Genomic DNA, 19,762 nt, shown 5'->3' with positions numbered 1-19,762 from the left:
ATGGGTACACTTTCCAAAATTGGGCACAGTTGAATTTTATAACTTGGCACATTTTCATTTGGTTCTGGGCAGCATATCTGAGTTGCTGGCGTGGGAATTACTGGGACAGCTAAATATGTGTGTATGAATATAATCAGGCAATTTACTGTTGAAACGGTGAAGAACAGCGTGGTCATATACTGCCCTCACAATTAGTGTTGAAAAATGTCATCTATGTATTCTTTTTGTTAGTTAGACATTACTTACCCTGCTAAAGACAGGATCTCATCCCTGCTGATTTACCAGAAGGGGCTTGTGCCTACATGTGTAGACACAAACGATGATTTAGTAACTGATAACCTTGGCAGAAGATGAGAACAATGGGATATATCCCTGTTCTAGTATAATTTTTATGGAAAAAGAATGCCCGCCCTGGTTTTACCCTGGCAGTGTTGCGTGCACCCTATCTGATCGCCCTTTAGGAAAGGTGGCATGCTTGGTCTGGTGGCACGTATGCCGGAGACCTCAGTGGTGAAAGAGGAAGAGTGACACATAGGAACAGAACAGGCGGGCTGGAGTAGCTAACATGGAGTAGATCAGCTTGCTTGAGCTCCCATTTCAATCTGGAAGCTGTGCCTGCAGTCGCTCTTCCTCGTGCCTGTGAGTGAGAAGGGCGCTATTGTTCCCTGCGTTTTACAGAAGAGGACACATGGAGCAGTCACTACAGGACTCAGCTGGTGCGCCTTCTTCCAGTAACCCTGTGCAGGGGTTTCGTAGCAGATTGGTGAGGATTGTGTGCCAGGGTCCAGGGCAAGGAGGACGACATCCACTCTCATCATTGTTTGACCTTGATGTCAAAGATCTTCATGATGGTTTGGACTTCACCCCGTTCTACAGGGGAAAAACCAAAACAAGACCCAGTGGTTCTCTTAGCTGTGCAATTGTGATTTAAAATCGTTTAGGAATCATGTGAGTCGTTTAGTAATACACTTATTGCATCTGCATTTTTCTGGAAAATATAATTCAGGTAGCCGTTTTAAAGGAAACCCCTAGGAATTTAGCGAGTATATTTTACAAAAACATAATAACAGCATAGAATTGTGTATATTCTTATGTGGTTCCCTATTTCTCCACTTCTTTTTTTTCCAAGGACTTTTTGGTATCTGTATACATATTTTTAAATGTCTTTTGATACCTGGGTTATAGCAGGTGAGAAATTAATTAGATCAGAAGTTCTTAAAGTGTGGTCCCCAGACCAGGAGCACCAGCGTCACCTGGGAACTGGTTAGAAATGCACATTCCCAGGCCCCATCCAAATCTGCTGACTCAGAAGCTCTGGGGGAGGGGCCCAGCAGTCTGTGTTTAACAAGCCCTCCAGGGGATTTTCCTGATGTGTATGCCTGAGAGTCACTGGATTAGTGCTCCCCCACCCCCAATTCTCAGAAGATGCTACTGGGAGAAATGGCATCTTCCAAAGACACAAATTGCAGTGGAAGCCACCTAGTTCTGCTCTTGTCAGAGACAGAAAATGAAATACATGGCCACTGAAAGGTCTCTGTAACCCTGCGATTCCCTTGAGTTTAGTTCCTGTCTAGGTATTTGTTTCTAAAATAAATATTCCAAATAAATACCAGACCCTACGTGGGTGCCAAAGAAATAAAATTCAGTAGTCAAAAAACAGATTGAAAGCAATATCTTTATTGGAGATTAGAAACATGTCAGAATTGAATTCTAACCTGCAGCTCTGTCTGTTCCTCTGGCTCCCAATGTTACACACACACACACACACACACACACACACACACACACCCAGAGTCATTCAAAACACTTCTTTTGCTCAACTCCTAGGCAGAATTCTCCCCAGAGGCAGCCTAAAATGGCTCCTGAGTCCCTTGCATCCCACCTCTTACTTCCTTCTCTCTTCTTTTGCCCCCTCGTGCAGCTTTTGCTCCCCTTTCCAGTGTCAGTTATCAAAGCTGACTCACTTCTTGCAGTCCTGAAACCCTGTCTTCCTGCATTCTCCATCTGTATAACAGAAGCGCAAGAACTGAGCCACCATGTTGGATGAGCAGAATGGAGGAAGCTGAGAGGATAAAGACAGTTCTTTCTGGTGGAGGAAAGGGAGCACCCATCTTTCTGTCTTGAAGCAAGTAGAAAGTTGAATTGGGCCCCTGAGAGCTCTTCCACCTGAAATTGCATGCTTTGGGATTTTGAAAGTGCCAATCATGAATTAAATTTACTTTTTAGGGTTTTTTGTACATTGCACACTAGTATGATTAAGACCTGATTTTAACAGTATTAAGCGTTGATTTATTAATATTCTCAGAGTACCTTTAATGGATTTTAATTTCGTTTTAGAGAAAAATCAGGTTGCCAGACAAGAATCTTCTTTAGCTGTTAGTGCTGTTGGTTTTCATCACAGCCCACAGCATTAAAGCGGTCATCCTGAGATACTGGAAACTGGGGTTTAGCTCCAGAAGGAAAGAAATTTAAGTGGAAAGTTTACTGACCCTTTGGGATTACAACTGGTTCTGAGATTTTAATTGAAAATGTGAGGCAGGAATATGTGATGCTTTCTGAACAAATACAATATACTGTCATACAAAGATGGAAAAGGTTCTGGATTCTGTCAGTTGATTTTCAGTTCCCACTGGTAGGACTGAAGTTCAATGAGCTTTCAGGCTCTGACTGTTCTGTAGCATATTTTTGCATATACCATTACGGCTGCCTGGAATTTCCACCTTCCTGCCCTTCATTGATTTGAATCTGATCCTGCCTCCCTGTCCCCCACCCCCCAGGAAATAGCAGAGTCTAGGAGAAATCGAATGGATTAAAGGGTCAGAGAGATAATGAGCGTCCTCCCACTTAATATGACATTGGGTGGGTCATTTGACTTTTTTGAGTCTCCATTTCTTTAATCTTGAAATACAACCCCCCCAAAACAATGGCCACGAATATTTAATGAGCATTTATTATAATGGAAAGTTGTTCACTTACATAATTTCATGTAATCACAATTACTGTTTCTCACAACACATTGTCATTTACTGGCAATATTTCTTCCCCTCCCTTTTTTTTAAACAAACAGTAGCAGTCTATTTTTCTTTCAACTTGCCAATAATAATTTTTGCTCCCCAGTTTTATAAAATATAATAACAAAGCTCTTGAGATTGTGTGGCAAAGACACTTTGTGGGGAGATACGATTTTTACATACTCAAATGAACCACACATATTTGCATTCTATTAAAATTACTTTGTTGGATCATTAGCTATAAGGGAAATGCAAATAAAAGCCACAATGAGATACCACCCCATACCTATTAGAATGGTTATTATCAGCAAGAGAAGTAGTAACAAGTGTTGGAGAGGCTGTGGAGAAAAAGGAACCCTCATTCACTGCTGGTAGGAATGTAAATTGGTACAGCCACTATGGAAAACAGTATGGAGGTTCCTCAAAAAATTAAGACTAGAATTATCATATGATCCAGCAATCCCTCTTCTGGGTATCTACCCTAAAAATTTGGAAACACTGTTCATAAATATATATATGCACCCCTATGTTCATTGAAGCATTATTCACAATAGGCAAGATATGGAAACAACCCAAATATCCTTTGTCAGGTGAAGGGATAAAGATGTGGTATATATACAACAGAATATTCTTCAGCCATAAAAAAGATGGAATACTGTCATTTGTGACAACATGGATGGATCCTGAGGGTATTCTGCTAAGTGATGAAATAAGTGGGTAGAAAATGACAAGAGCTGTATGATTTCACTCATATGTGGGATATAAAACAAAAAGCAACAAACAAACAAAACAGACAAAAAATAAACTCCTAGGTACAGACAACAGAATCATGGTTACCAGAGGGGAAAGGAGGTGGTGAGGGGAGGCCGAAGAGAGTAAAGAGGGTGCAATATATGGTGATAGGACACTAGACTCCGGCTGGTGAGCACACAGTAGATACACAGATGTCGTACTGTAATGTACACCTGACATTTATATAATGTTATTAACCAATGTTAGCCCAATACATTTAATTTTAAAAAATGCTTTCTTGGAACCAGATATGTCATCTGGATACTTGAGAGGAAAAAGTAAAAGTAACCTGGGAGAGTGGGAAGAGGGCCACAGATGAGGTTACCTGTGGGGGTGCCGTCCCGCAGTCTGGGGTCACCAGCCTTCTGGGTGGTCTTGAGAATGCCGCAGTGGGAGGAGCAGGCCAAGGACAGTTCTCAGTCCTGCTGCTGGACGCTGGAGTCACGTGGGAGCTTTTCAAGCACCAACACCCTGGCCACACGTGTGACGCCTAGGTCAGCCTCTGGGAGGGAGACACAGGCACCTGGAAGTTTTGAAGGTACCCAGGTGGCTCCATTGCAGCCACAGTTGAGAACCAGTGGTCTCCCTGTACTTCGATCTTTAGTGTGAGCGAGCCACCGCAGAGTCACGTGTGAATGCCTGTCCGCAGCGGGGACGGCACCCAGGGGAGGGGCTGGCTGGCATTGGACTTCCGTGTGATGGGCTCCTCATTCCTGGTTCCCTTCCTTTTTTTCTGGACATTGCAGTCGTATGGATATGAGTATGATTGGGAAGGGTACTTTAAAATTCGTTTAGTGCAATTTTTGAAAGTCGAACACAGCTGGCTTCCCCTAAAAAGTTGGTATTTCGATAATGGTTATTACCAGTACCATGAATAATTGACTCATATCATCTCATTAATATTCTAGTGGGAGAGTGCCTCAGGCTAATAAAATTCATTTTAAAATTAGTTTTTGAAAATGTGTTGCTGCAGCCCAAGGATAACGGGAAGTTACTGCAAGCAAGAGCAAATCAGTGAAGCATGGAGTTTTATGCTGTTCTGTTAACATAAAATAGTTGTTTAGCAGGTCAGTATTCCTGCTTCAGTCTCATTTCCTGTGGGAATGAATTGCCTAGGGAAGAGCTTCCATTTCAGGGGTGCACGCTACCTGAATGGTGTTGTCCTAGGAAGCATGACTGCATCAAGATTGGAGCAGAGGTGCCTCTGCCATGGTTGCCCCTTGTCCTTCTGGGTGGGACACCTCTTCCGCTCCCTCTTTGTCTTTGGCTCGCTCCCAGGGCTTCACACCTAGGCCAGATTTTTTTAAATGAAACTTTGTATTTTAAGGTCATTGTAGATTCACATAGTTATAAGCAATAGTACACCACACAATGATCCCACGTGCCCTTGCTCCACTTTCCCCCGGTGGTGCCACCTGGCAGCACTGTGCTACACTGTCACAGCCAGGATGTTAGAACATTTCCATCACCACAAGGCCCCTTCGTGATGCCCATTGATAGCCCCTCTTCCCTACCCCCTGGCAAGCACTGTTCTCCATCTGTTCTCATGGGGTTTGGAGATAAAACTGGATCTCTGATTTAATAACAGAGAGACGACAAGTGTACACATATAATACAAGGGACAAGGGTGCTTGGGTAGGAAAACTAAACACTTTAGGACTTCGGGCCATACAGAGAGAAGGCTTCCTTTTGGAACCGAATTCAACATGAAGTCTTGAGTATAAGGTGTCTTCAGAGGAGGTCTCCTGGTGGTGGTAGTGTTCAGGTACGAAGGCGACTTCCGGGGTCTGTTCATCAGTCTGCCTCCATGCCTCTGCCTGTGCTGCATCCGTGCTAATCGCTCGTCACGTCCATGGCCCCTAACAGATAGGGGCTGTCTGGTTTGTGCTTCACCCCTTCTTCCCTCTGGATAAGCACCGGGCTTCTCAGCAGGGGCCCCCGGAGGGTCATCAGGAGGCTCAAGGTGGAAGCTGGAGATGTGAGTTAATTATTTGGCTTCTCTTCAAGTGGATATTCTGCAAACGTTCGCTTGACAATTCTTTTTTGTTTTTATCAAGATAACATTGGTTAACAACATTTAAGTTTTAGGTGTGCACCATTATAATTTGATATCTGTATATACTGTAGCACGCTCAGCACCAAAAGTCTAGTTTCCATCCATCACCATATAATTGACCCCCTTTACCCCTTTTGTCCTCTCTCCACCCCCTTTCCTCTCTGGTAACTACCAATCTGTTGTCTCTATGAGTTTGTTTTTGTTTTGTTTTGGTTCATTTATTTCTCTTTTGTTTTATATTCTACATGTGAGTGAAATCATACATTTTTTGTCCTTTCCACCTGACTTATTTCACTTAGCACAATATTCTCAAGTTCCATCCATGTTGTCACAAACGGCAATATTTCATCTTTTTTAGGGCTGAGTAGTATTCCACTGTATATATGTATGTGCCACATCTTTATCCACTCACCTATCAAGGGACACTTAGGCTGTTTCCATATCTTGGCTATTGAAAATAATGCTGCAATGAACTTGGTGATGCATATAGCTTTTCAGATTGTAGTGTCTTCTTCTTTGGATAAATACCTAGAAGTGGAATTGCTGGATTATATGGTAGTTCTATTTTTAAATTTTTTGAGGATCCTCCATACTGTTCTCCATAGTGACTGCACCAGTTTATATTTCCAAGAGTGCGCAAGGGTTCCCTTTTCTCCACAGCCTCTCCAACACTTGTTATTTCTTCTCTTGTTGATAATAGCCATTCTGACAGGTGTGAGGTGACATCTCATTGTGGTTTTGATTTGCGTTTTCCTAATTATTAGTGATATTGAGCATCTTTTCATGTGCCCTGTTGGCCATCTGTATATCTTCCTTGGAAAATGTCTATTCAGGTCTTCTACCCATTTTTTAATCAGACTATTTTTTTGTTGTTGAGTTGTATGAGTTCTTTAGATATTTTGGATATTAACCCCTTATCAGAAATATCATTTGCAAATATCTTCTCCCATTTGCTTGGTTGCCTTTTTTGTTTTGTTTATGGTTTCCTTTGCTGTGCAGAAGCTTTTTAGTTTGATGTAGTCCCATTCATTTACGTTTTCTTTTGTTTCCCTTGACATTAGCGTGCTTGACAGTTCTTTTAATTGGGAGAGGCAGATGCTTAGTGGAGGGATGAGGCCCTCCCCTGGCCCTACTCACTCAGCAAAACTCAACCCGATTGAACTCTGAGATATTCCTTATCCAAATGTGTCCTGGAGCAGCTGAATGTGAAGGAAGAGAATACAGGCCTGAGCCACTAGGCCTCTCAACTCAGTGCTGTCCAGTACAGTGGCCATCAGCCCCATGTGGCTAGTGAGAGCCTGCAGTGTGCCCGGTGTGACTGAGGAACTGAGCTTTTAACTGCATTTAATTTTGATTATGTTAAATATAAATGGCCACATGTGGCTCATGGCTGCCTTATGAAAGCATGGAAACTCCAGGTTTACCCATGTTGGGCTGTTCAAATCACTCCACCCCCCTCAGTGGTGCCAAGGCAGAATTGCTTGCCACAGTTGTCCCCAGGGTTCTCTGGCGACCCCTCTTCCCCACCCAGCATCATTAGCTTAGCTAAAGCATCCTTGAGCAAACATTTCCAAGCCATCAGTTTAAGAGGAAGCAAACAATTAGCCTACCTAGGCAGTGGCCACGTGTGTGCCCAGCCAGCCATTGCTTGGCTCCCAGTAGTGCTTGCTGATATTTCCTTTTTTTCTTTTTCAAGCAATACTTTTTTTTTCCTTTATGAAGATTTTATTGGGGAAGAGGAACAGGACTTTATTGGGGAACAGTGTGTATTTCCAGGATTTTTTCCAAGTCAAGTTCTTGTCCTTTCAATCTTAGTCGTGGAGAGCGCAGCTCAGCTCCAGGTCCAGTTGCCATTACTAGTTGCAGGGGGCGGAGCCGGGAGTCAAGGAGTAGAACTGGCAACCTTGTAGTTGAGAGCCCACTGGCCCATGTGGAATTGAACTGGCAGCCTTCAGAGTTAGGAGCACGGAGCTCCAACCGCCTGAGCCACCAGACCGACCCTGATACTTCTGTAATGACTTAGACGCACAGTTCTCCCCCAATTTGAAGGCTCATTTGTGGGACGAGGATGGGATTTGTTTCCTGCCTTGGATACTGAGTCACGACTTCCATTCATGGGAACCAAAATCAAGCTATTACACTTCCTCCTGTGCTGAAGAGCCACAGAGGGAAGCAGTAATTAAGAGTGTGGGTCCTGGAGTCAGGTTCTTGAATTGGAACCTAGCTTCTCCACTTCTGATGGTGTGACCTTGGGCAAGTTAATTAACCTCTCTGTGCCTTCCTTTCTGTGCCTATAAGATGAGGATGGTGAGAGTACCTCCATCGTCATAGGGTGATTGGGCCAAGTAAATCCAAGCAATACACTTGGTTTGCAGTCACTGCTCGATTGTCGCCTGTTAAGACAAAGCAGATGATGACCACTCTTAGCACGATAATGAAGATTTTCTGGAAAGCAAGATTTGAAGGTGTGACTCTTATAAGTGCCCACAAGGGGGCAGCCTAAAATCAGGCAAGTCCCTGGATATACAGCCTTCTGTTATTTCAGTGGTTCTCAGGCTGTACCTTAGGGACGGGCAAGCCCAGTAACACCTGGAAGGTGGCCTGGGCAATACAGAGTGAGGCGCAGGTGCTGCTTGGGCGGACGAGTGGATGTGGGCGCTGACACAAGCATCTGACCAGGGCTCCTAGACTTTTCTTTGTAGCTTTTCACAGAACACATTCTTACTAATCAAACTCATGAGGTAGAGACTAGAGCCTGAAAGTATTTAGAGAGAAGAGGAACCTGGCCTTTTCTCCCTGTTCCCCTTCCACTGGCTACACGCCTGCCTTCGAGCACTGTGTTTACACCTTGGAGCCACTGTGGGTGCGGGGCAGTGGCCTGAGCTGTGTGAACCAGAGATGCTTTAAGCCACCATGGTGGCTTGGTAGCCTCTCCCTCCTCAGTGAGACCGAGGTAGAAGAGAACACAACAACCAAGCAGAATGAAATTAGGGTTCCGCCTCCGTGTGGGAGCACAGTGCATCCCGGGGTCTGGGGATCTGTGGGGTCTTGAAAGTGTGTGGGGTTTAAACAGGTGCTGAGGTGGTGTGGGAAAGGGGGCATTTTGAGCTTCGAGGTGCTTGGAAGAAAGGGGCAGTGCTGAGGTCAAGCTGGGAAGAGGGTTTGGGGTGCGATTGTGGGGGGCCGGCAGTGATAAGCTGAGAGGTCAGGCCTTGATATTTTTCATGCCGTTTGTGGTGTTGGTAGCTTCGTAATGATTGAGTTGACTGAAAACAAACATGGGGAGTGGCACTTGTAGTACAGGTTGATTATCTAGTACTTATCTGTCTAGCATTAATATCCCCGAGCCATAATCCAGGCTGCGAAAGCAGATGCTGGTGGGGAACCGTGACCATGCTGTGTTTATCATTCCACCCGCATCCGCGTGCCCTACACTGCAGTCCAGGCCCCCAGGTCCCTCCCCTGGACACGGCAGGAACCTCCCGGAGAGGGGCGGGCGCACTGTGACGTCAGCGCGTGACGCTGCCAGAGAGGAGCGCCAGGGCCCTGCCCTGGGAAAGTGAATCTGGTTGTGCTAACACTCAAGCCGACTTCTCCCAAATGTTGTCCTGGAACATGATATAAATAATACGACTGACCGATTGTGACCAAGAGCACTAAATGATTTCTCATCCTAAAACAACCACGAAGAGCATTCATTTTTTATTTAGAATGCCCTTTAGAGGCCTGTAGAAGATGGATGGAGGTGAGGAGCTCCTGGGACGCTTCCCAGACATTTTAGGGGAACCACCATTTGTTCCATTTTATTTTTTGTAGATAGTCAAATGACAAATAGAAGTACATTATATTGCTTCTTTGTGATTCTAAAATGCTAACAGTGACACTGGACAAATGAAATCAAATTGCATTTTGTACTTCTCATACATGTCCCTCAGCAGTCGGCTCCTCCAGATGGTGAAATGCTCACATTATCTGTGTCATCTTGGTGTCTGCTTTTGCGCTTCCCTCCCCTGGGCGCCGAGCTAGGGGAGGCCTGGTGGGCTTTTCTGCACACTGCCAGGCCTCTTGTCACCTGTAACATTTTCCGAGCCCTCCAGGGCCAAGCCCGGGGCCAGAGGAATAGGAAAAGGGCTTGGTTCTCTGGGGCTGGCATTGGTAGGTGAATGTGGAAGTTGTGTCTGTTGCCCCTCAGCTCCCGGGGCGGGCCGTGTGTGTGGTGGGGAGTGACAGATCAGGCCTCTGAGAATGAAGCAGTGGTGGTGGGTGATGTGTGCTTGTGGCCAGACCCAGGGCGTGGGCCCGACAGCCCCTGGTACTCAACAGATAGGGAAAGAGTGAAGAAGTGTTTGACTGTGTTTTCTTTCTCGTAGGCATGGATGGGTTTTTAAGATCCGATGAAAGACAAAGACTAGCTAAAGAAAGAAGAGAAGAAAGAGAAAAATGTCTTGGTAAGTTGTGCCCTTTGTCTGTTTAGGTCCAACAGAAGTGGAGATATGGTGATGTCTTATCTAGGGAGCCTTAGAAATCTGTGACTGAATTGGAAGAGAACTAGGACAGTTGTTAGATGAACGTGGAGAACTGGGGAGCCCACACCGTGGCTGGCATGTTCCCAGTTCTGTAATTCTCCGAACAGTTCATTTTGTCTCCCAGCAAACACTGAGCCTGTGCTGTGTTCCATGCACTGTGCTGGGGGCTGTGGGTAGCATGGAGAAGAACGAGAACCAGTCGCTGCCCCCACCCCTCAGGCACCCATTGTGTGCGCTCACTCAGGCTCTCGCCAGGGCATCCAGAAGGGCCATCCTTGGGAGAACTGAGAAATCAGCATTAAGACATTTTCTGCGTTAGAATGAGGAACCCGGTCGAGAAAGGCTGTCTTACCTCTCGCAGGCTATAGATGGATAAGTACAGTTTTTCCCACAGGGAGCTCTGACCAGATAGGTAGTGATTCCCCCACTGAATTGCGACAAATGAGCAGCTTTCAAGTTCTGCTTCACTGCCTCCTGCGGGTAGGCTCAGGCATTGCGTCCTCCAGGAAACCCTTCCCTGCCGCCACCAGGCGGAGTTAAGGCCCCTTTAGGAATTATCTTATGGGGGAAGGCGGTCTTATTCGTGTTGACCCACCTTGCCTAGCTCGGTGTCTGGTGCGTGGAGTGTGCACAGTTAATGTGTTTTGAATGAACATACCCTTACAACTCATTTCTCAACCAGTGTATGTATGATGGCTTAGCCAGTATGACCAGTCTGACTTAATGATAACAACAATAGAAACAGCTCCCGCTGGAGGGGCACTTACTGTGCACTTTCTCTGCATTGTCTTATTATGTCTTCATAACACTGATGTTGCAAATGTAACAGTCCCCACTTCACAGAGGAGGAAACCAAAACAAAGAGACTATGTGGTTAACATGCCCAGGGTCACCCAGCTAGTGGCCGAGATCCCAGAACCCATCATCTCAGTTACTGCAGCCTAAGAGCCCAGCACACTTCGTTCTTGGTCTCTTGCTTCTGCGTGTCTGGTTTTGATTCAAATCGTGTGGGGTGCTCTGGTAATACCACCTCTCTTCCACTTTCCTTTCCCTAGCTGCCCGGGAGCAGCAGATCCTGGAGAAGCAGAAAAGAGCCAAGCTCCAGTACGAAAAGCAAATTGAGGAGCGATGGCGGAAACTGGAGGAGCAGCGGCAGCGGGAGGACCAGAAGAGGGCTGCCGTGGAAGAGAAGAGGAAGCAGAAGCTCCGGGAGGAGGAGGTAAGGTCCCGGAACCCCCAGGCTGATTCTTCAGCTCACAGAGGGCTTGGTGCTTCGGGCACCTGTGTGCCCTGCCCTCTTCTGGGATGCGAGAGAGATCTGCTCCTAAGCTCTCTCCTTGGTGGCTCCCCATGCCTTCTTTCAGTAGCGTGACACAGAATAGGAATGAAGAAATTTGCTGTGTGAACTTGGACAAGCCAGGGGGCTTCTCTGGGCCTTGATTTGCTGCTCTCTGAAGTGAGGGGGTTGGGTTTGGCAGTCTCCAAGGCCTCTTCCAGGCCTAACCTTTTCTGACTCTAGGACTCAGAGGGGAATGTGGATAGGAGCTGGGGAATATAGACCTGGGGGTTACGCTGGGGGTCCGTGCCTGCAGGGCAGACAGGAGGCCAGAGAAAGGGCTGTGAGGGTTGAAGAGAACTTGATCCTGTTATTCACCGCTGGAAAATCAAAGGCTACCTTCAAATACAAAGATGCTGGTATATTTAAATTTTAATGCAGTTCCTTGCTTTAATCATCCTTTTTCTCCACTTACCTTTTTTAAAAGAAATGGAATGTAATTACCCCTACAGAGTCCTTTATGACTAAACTTTGAAAATATATTTAGAAAGCATATTTGGGATATAGATTTTCTTAACAAGTGTATTTTAAGGCTATAATCATAGCCTTGTATCAGGAGATGATCATTTTTTATTCATAAGGTATAATGACTCATCATTTAGTATGAACAAGATAGAGGTTTGTTAATTGCCAACACTATAGGATAGAGAAACATTAATATACATTCAGTATTTTTTAAATCTCTGAATGGTTTATCATGATATTTACCTCTTCCTCTTTTTTTCTAATTTAAAAAACAGAAACATGCATGCACACACACAATTACACCCATCTTTGCCCACAAAGTGCTCGTTTACATGGAGATTTCTTTGTTCTTCTTAGCGAATGACAGTCCAAGTAAGGGTCTTAGCCTGGTCACTGTGTGGCTTCATTTGTTCCCGGTGCAAATCCCAGCTCTCCCAGCAGGCAGCTGATACTCATCTGCCCCCCCCCCCCATGACCCTCTAAGTCAGTCTTCTCGGCCCAAAACAGAAGTGGTCACAGGAATTCAAGGAGGTGACTTGTGAAAGTAGCCAGCAAAGCACTTAGCACAAAGTAATGCTAGAAATCTTTGATTCCCTTCAGTGACTTCAGCTGACCTTGTCTGAAGCAAGGTCAAGAGGGAGCTACCCAGAAAAGGTAATGGTACAAAGTAGGACAAAAGGCACCGCGTGCTAGGCTGCTTCAGTAACCTGGGACAGAGCTCTGCTTTCCCAGCCTGTGTGCATTTGCCGTGAGTCACTGGACTCATCTGTTTTCTTCCCATCCTCCATTCCTTGACTCACAGCTTGTCTCCTTCCTCCTGGGTCTCTGTTTTGATTCCTGACATCCTGTGGGATTGCTGATTCCAGGAAGAGAGGGGTACTGTGTAGTCATGGGAGATGCTTCCCAAGCCGTGACACACGTGACAGTGGCACAGGGGTCCGCCTTTGAGGCACTCTCTGTAATGTTTCTTTATTGAACAGTAGTGTCGGAGGCATTTGAAATCAAGCTATCGGACTACCCCCACCCTTGCAGATGAGGGAATATCATGCCAGATGGATGGCCCTGATGCAGCTGAATCATTAGTGGTTGCTCTTCCGGATAAGTTTTTATTTGCTTTGTGTGCTCCTTTTCATCACTAACATGGTGATGGTGAGGAACAGGGATGTTGCCTGACCCTCGTCAGCACAGACACGAGCCAGGCCTGCTTCCCTCTTCTCCCTGGACACAGCAGGGCAGAGCTGAGAGCTGAGCCTCCCGTGGTTGTGCAGCAACACAGGGCAGCAGCAGCCTCCCTCTGCCCCTGCTCCCACCCTCAGGGCCCCAGGAGACCCAGGGCAGCTTAGGGACTTTCCACCCCCAGCTGGCTTGTTAACCACACTGACTTCGGCGCTGTGCCCGTGCAGAGCCCTGTTTGCTGTTCTCCTGGGTGAGCTTTGAAGAGGATGGATACGTCTGCACTACAAGAGCCCCCTTGCAAAGGAAACCCTCTGCATTTGCCCCCATGGAGATCTTCGGGAGGGCTGCTGCCTCCTTGGCACGTGGCTGTGGGGATTCTCCATTTCAGTTCTTTTTGTCATGCTCTGTCTCTGTCAATCAGGAAGAAACTTCTGCAGGAAGATGGTTCATTCCATTGCAGTCCAGTTTGCTCCTCTAGCTTGTTGGAAAGTGTTTGGGTTGCCTACCAAGTCCTACCTCTGTGGATCTGATGCTAGGAGCTCATAAAATGCCTGCTGACTCCCCTCCCCCCTCCCCCTGCCCTGGCTCCGTGTCCCTAAGGTTGCCGTGATCTTGCCCTTCGTAACTCTTCACATCTGTGCAGGTGAGCTCCAGACTTAGCCAGGAGGCCTCCTGTCTGCCAACATAGAAGTGGGCAACACAGACAGCCTGGCTCCCAGAGGTCTTGAGGGCTGGAGGCTGATCAGGCCTATCCTGGAGAAGGGGGGGGTCCAGTGTTCACTTGAGACCCTTAGTCTGAGCTCATTCTCTCACTAGAGGCTGCTTTCTCCTCAGGGTGGGTTCCTCCAACCCTCACATGCCCCAAGAATCGAGCTTGTGGAATAAGCCCTTGTCACTTACCTGGGTTAGGGCTGACAATACAGTATGCTCACCATTCTCCACTTGGGGAGTATAGCTTCCTGACTAGAGGCCCTGGAAAATGGACTCCGGCAAAGCCAACTTCATGTTCCTCATGCTAAACTAATAACCAAGCAACGCCTCACTCAGAGAGTAGCTTCACCTCTGCGAGTTATTCTGACACATCACAACTTCTCATACTCTTACTGCTCGATACCTAACAAGACCCACCAGGCTGTAAACTGAGAAATTTCTAAAGTTACCTAAACAAAACTTTTCACTGTGCTGAGAGCTAACCTCTCCGAGGGCATTGGGCTTTCTGGTCGAATGTGGACGTCTGTTTGTAGAGAGAAAGATCCTCTGTGGAGTCCTGCTGAGGACCATTTGGGGACCTGTCCCCACACTGTCATCCCCCGAACATGTGTAGTAAGGGCACCGGAAAAGGCACAGCCAGCCCTCCACTCCTGCCGAGTTGGCTGGGCCATGCCCTGCTGGAGGCCTTTTATGGTGCTGTCCCGCTAGGCCAGCTCGGCAGGTCACTTGGTCATGATTGCCCGTCCTCTGAGTTCATCCAGGCAGATCTCGGGCCAGAGCTCAAAGGGTCAAGGGTGAGATCTCATTCCTTCCTTCTACTAAGCCCTACCCAATAGAGGACGTTCTAGGGATAAGAATCTGCCTTGCTCTTTTCCCACCCTCTATCGATCATCCAGAGAACCAGAACTTGGCAGGAATTGTGGTATGCGGAATGCAGCTCTAATATTTATTAATATTGCTCTTCTGCTTTGACTGAACTTTCTCAAACTCTCTCATGCTCAGCCTTTCCTCTAACCAGTACTTCTCACAGTGCAGCCCCAGGACCAGTAGCACCAGTATGGCCTGGGAGCTTGTCAGAAATGCAAACTCGCAGCAGGCTCTACCTCAAACCTGCAGAATCAGAAACTCCGAGGGTGGAGCCCAGCAGTGGTGTGCTAACAAGCCCTCCGGGAACTCTGCTGCCGGCTCACTCTAGTTTGGGAACCAGTCACTGCTCTACTCCCTGTTAATAATCTTCCTCTTCAGATTTGGATTCAGTTAGCATTGGCTCAGAACTTACTATGCTAGTCATTGCCTTGTAGACCTGAATGGTTTCATATGGGTAATATCATCTCCATTTTGTAGATGAGGAAACTGATGCTCAAGGATGTTAAACGATTAACTCAAGGTCACAGGGCTAAAAAGTGGCAGGCAGAGGTGAGACTTGAATCCGTATCTCCTGACCCCATATCCAGGACTCTTGCCATTCTAGCACGGGAAGGGATAGAAAGACACACACACACACACACACACACACACACACACACACACACAGTAATACTGACCTTTGTAGGACTAACTTCTAACAAGAGTGATGTGGACCAGTTTTTTGTTTTTGTTTTGTGTTGTTTTTAAAGATTTTATTGGGGAAGGTGAACAGGACTTTATTGGGGGAACAATGTGTACTTCCAGGCCTTTTCTCCAAGTCAAGTTGTTGTCCTTTCAATGTTAGTTGTGGAGGGCACAGCTCAACTCCAGGTCCAGTTGCCGTTGCTAGTTGCAGGGGCACAGCCCCCCATCCCTTGCGGGAGTTGAACTGGCAACCTTGTGGTTGAGAGGATGCGCTCCAACCAACTGAGCCATCCGGGAGGCAGCTCAGCTCAAGGTGCCATGTTCAATCTTAGTTGCAGGGGGCAGAGCCCACCATCCCTTGTGGGACTCGAGGAGTTGAACCGGCAACCTTGTGGTTGAGAGCCCACTGGCCCATGTGGGAATCGAACCAGCAGCTTTCGGAGTTAGGAGCATGGAGCTCTAACCGCCTGAGCCACCGGGCCAGCCCCAGTTTTGTTTTTGACATGTTTGAATTACCCCATTCTGACGACTTTGAGTTCTATAAGTCCCCTTGCCATGGAGCTTGGTTGCCACCTATTTTTTTTTTTATCGTCTCTCCAAAAATGAGTGACACAAAGTGATTGTGTCTTCTCTTAGGGATAGCTTCATTTTCATAAGCCTACTTATGGAAAGGAATGAATCTCTAATGGTGGAATTTGGAGCAGCTCAGTGGATTGGGGTTGGATGGAGAGGTATTTTTTTCTAAAGGTAACTAAAGAGTCTAGGAGTAGGTCTGGCTTTGGTCGAGGATTTCCTTCTAATTATGCCCCTAGATAGCTGGTGATGTTGGCCTGGCGAATCTTGTTCTTTGTTCTCATTGGTCTCCTAGTAGATGAGGGACTATCTTGTGAGGTCCTTCTGGCATGTAGGAAATCTCCGTAACCCACTGAATAGTAAATTCACTCTGAGGTGAAAGGTTTCAACATTTAAATTAGGTCATTGGTTAAACACTTTATGTTAAATCCATCTAATTACTATTCAGCCCCAGTCAAAGCAACCATACTTCAAATATCCAGTAGTGAAGTTCTAGCCCCTCCATGCCCCTAGCTTTCCTTGGGCAGACCCCCGGGGTTGGCTGGCAGAATTTAATAGGCCGGGGTCGTGAGGAAAGGACTCTGCCAGGAAATGCATGCTCATGATTACAGAGTCTCAGCCAAAATCTAGAGCAAATACAAATCTGAGATTTACAGGAGGAAATAAAACCCTTTCTGCTCTCAGGTCCCTGGAGAGGCTGTCTCTTAGCAAAGTGCTATTCAGAGAGAAATTATGCAGAGGAGGCCGAGATGTGGAGAATGCTTATCTCATCCTTCTGGTGTAGGTAAAGGGATAGATCCCGGCATCTCCTAAGTGACCTTTCTCTGTGTCTAGTAAATGAAATAAGGGAGTCTTTCCCTGACTCTAAGTCGCAGTTCTTCGGTTGGTGCTGCCCTAACTTAATTTACCTTGTTTATTTAAGCCAGTAGAAGAGAGTATCTTTTTGCTTTGGAGTTGGGCTAGGATTCGCCCAGTTCCTGGAGCTCCTGGGGGTGGGTGAGGGCCAGCGATGTCAGTGTAACTGTTTACCTTGCTTGGCCTCCTCCGTTGGAGGCAGGGAGAGGGTTTGGTATTTGCAGTGTCATTGGGGCAATGGGGAGTGCAGAATTGGAACTCCAGTGTCAAGGAAATATTTGCCAGTAGTCAGGCCCAACTTGATGAAAGCGACAAATTGGGGTGATTAATACAGGAGGGTAAAAGTTCTGCTAAGAGAGAGCCTGCTTGTTTTTCTCTTCTGGCGAAAAGCTTTAGTTCTTCCTCCCCTCTAACTCCGAATGCATAGATGCTTTATTTTGTGGCTGGAAGATTCCCTACTTTTGTCTTGTAAATTCTGAAATGCGTAGCATTATCCCCAGGAAACTAGCAGAAAAGTGTTACAATGTGGAAAACAACTGATTCCCCTTTAAGAAGCTGTGAGATGAAAATGGGGCTTTGCAAAATAGATCTCAAAGTCATTATATCGCCCCAAAAAGTTAGGCTTAAGGCTATAAAATTCAAATTCTATTTTAATTCAAATTTTCTCAAATCCGAATGCTTTCTGTGTTTTCAGCCAAAAAGCATGCAGTTGGTTCCAGAGCACGATACCAGTTCTCCTACTAAGTCGGGAAACCGGGACTGGAGACAGGCCTCAAGGAGTTAATGCTTGTCTGGCGTTATTCTTAAACAAATCGAGGCCTGGCTGCAGCAGCCTCGCCCAGGGATGAGGTGTTGGGGCTGGGAGGAGCATCAGCCGCATTGTTTATTCTCCACCCACTGAGAACTGTGGCTGGTGGGAGAGCACGTGTGCCTGGGCGGCTTTGATGCTGAGTACAGAGCCCCATTTGGTGACTCACCCCAGCACTGAGGAGCGGCAGTCAGTGCTGTGGGGTTAATCTTGCTCTCTGTTGCATGAACTGGGCAGGAGCGGCTGGAAGCGATGATGCGCCGTTCCATGGAGCGCACGCAGCAGCTGGAGCTGAAGAAGAAGTGTTCTTGGGGACCATCACTGGCCGCAGGGCCTGGAGGACGTGATGGTGAGTGTAGGGCTGTTCCTGCATTGCAGGGCCCCAGGGCAGGCGGGAGATGGTGGGCACAGCTTGCAGGACCTGGGGGATGCTTTGTAGCAATCTGCAGGTACCGTTTTCATATCTGATGTTTCAAACTGCCAAGCTTCCTGTTTATGCATTTGCTGTGAAGGGGATCGTACATTCTATTTGCTGGCAAACAGCAGTTGATACAATAACTGGGCTGTGAGGTAAAGCAAAAGAAAAGCAAGGAAAATGAATGCAGAGTCTGATTAATGGGATCCACCTGGCAAGCCCAGGGATAATCTGATTTCAGGGAAGGTAAAAGGGCAGCGGGCTAACTCACTGTTGCAGCCTGGGAAAGGCTGGGCAGCAGTTACCCTCTAAAATGGGCTGAGGGTGTTCCCTCCTCATATTAATTTCTGTTGCTCTTTCGATTTTGTTTCAAAGTGACTTATTTATTTCATTATCTAATTCATACTCATCTTAAAATTTTCAAACGTTTAATTTAATGTATGGGTTGTTAATAGTCTCTGGGTGGCTTTTCCCTCTGTTCAGTGTCTTTTCTGTGATCTTGTCACTGTATTACGCAGGAGTTGTATACTAGCTCTTTCTGAGAGCAAATGGGTTTACATTTGTATATAGTTTCTTGGCTTTGCTGTATTGTGCTTTTAATCTTTTCTTAGTGAATGTACTTATTTTTTTTCTGTTTTTGAGAAGTCAATAACCTGTTTCAGTTACTTTTTCTAATTTCCTCAGTAGAAACTAAAATCAACCAGAAGTTGGGACTTTTTCCTTTTACCTTTCTTTGCTCTGATTTTTTGCTGTGTAGGTGAATCAGAAAATACCCCACCCCCTCCTCTAGGTTTAGCAGCCAACACACTTCCTCTGGATCCGGGAACCGCTGCTGCCACTGCCGAGTCCACCAACGGTATATCTCAGCATCACCGCACCATGGCGTTTTGTGATTACCGTTCTGGTCACCCTCCTCCATTACCGTGTCTGTCTCAGCACTGTTACAGTTGATTTTTTAGTCTGACCCCTTAGAACTTTTTTCCTAGCGATGTGAATGACATACCCATGTTTCTTTGCTCCTCTGTCATCATGGAGCTATGCACGCCTTACATCCTGCTGCTCTGGACACATTTCATCCTTAGCTCACCAACTTCTGCTTTGAAAAATCTTGTCAATGTTTGGCTTTTGTACAGTCAGAGCTTTCACACTCTCATTAATCATCGGTTTTGGGTATTAAATAGTTTTGTGTTTCAATCACTTCTGGTTACCAAAACCTGTGATCACACAGAGTTCTGGGTGTTGATGCAATGGGTTTGAGAGGGAGTGTTAGAGAGTTTCTCAGTATTAACACCGGGGATCCAAACGAGATAGGTGAGCTTTGTTCTGGATTCCATCTCTCTCGTAGGCTGTCTGTCTGCTTTGGATACTGGCCTGGGAGATTCTTAAGGTTCTAGATCAAGGTAGTAGTTTAGTGGTTACCAGAGATGAGGGTGAAAGGGATCAGATAGATGGTGACAGAAGGAGACTAGACTCTGGGTGGTGAACAC

General features: G+C 46.4%; 1 protein-coding gene across 13 annotated transcripts in view; it reads left to right on the top strand.

Annotated features, from left to right (window-relative positions):
- MAP7D2 (MAP7 domain containing 2) overlaps positions 1 to 19,762 on the top strand; it is a 91,798-nt gene that overhangs the window by 35,183 nt on the left and 36,853 nt on the right. For 6 of the 13 annotated variants that reach the window (XM_074323352.1, XM_019755445.2, XM_019755441.2 and 3 more), the window contains exons 2-5: positions 10,230 to 10,307; positions 11,441 to 11,604; positions 18,098 to 18,209; positions 19,033 to 19,131. In XM_074323352.1, the coding sequence (XP_074179453.1) occupies positions 10,230 to 10,307; positions 11,441 to 11,604; positions 18,098 to 18,209; positions 19,033 to 19,131 (453 nt within the window). The remainder of the gene's footprint in view (positions 1 to 10,229; positions 10,308 to 11,440; positions 11,605 to 18,097; positions 18,210 to 19,032; positions 19,132 to 19,762) is intronic. The other 7 variants (XM_019755440.2, XM_074323355.1, XM_019755447.2 and 4 more) reach the window with 2 other exon arrangements.

The sequence above is a fragment of the Rhinolophus sinicus genome, chromosome X, assembly GCF_036562045.2.
Source record: "Rhinolophus sinicus isolate RSC01 chromosome X, ASM3656204v1, whole genome shotgun sequence".
Classification (NCBI taxonomy): Eukaryota; Metazoa; Chordata; class Mammalia; order Chiroptera; family Rhinolophidae; genus Rhinolophus; species Rhinolophus sinicus.
Note: the sequence above shows the minus strand (reverse complement) of the source record. Positions and strands in the feature narration are given on the sequence as shown.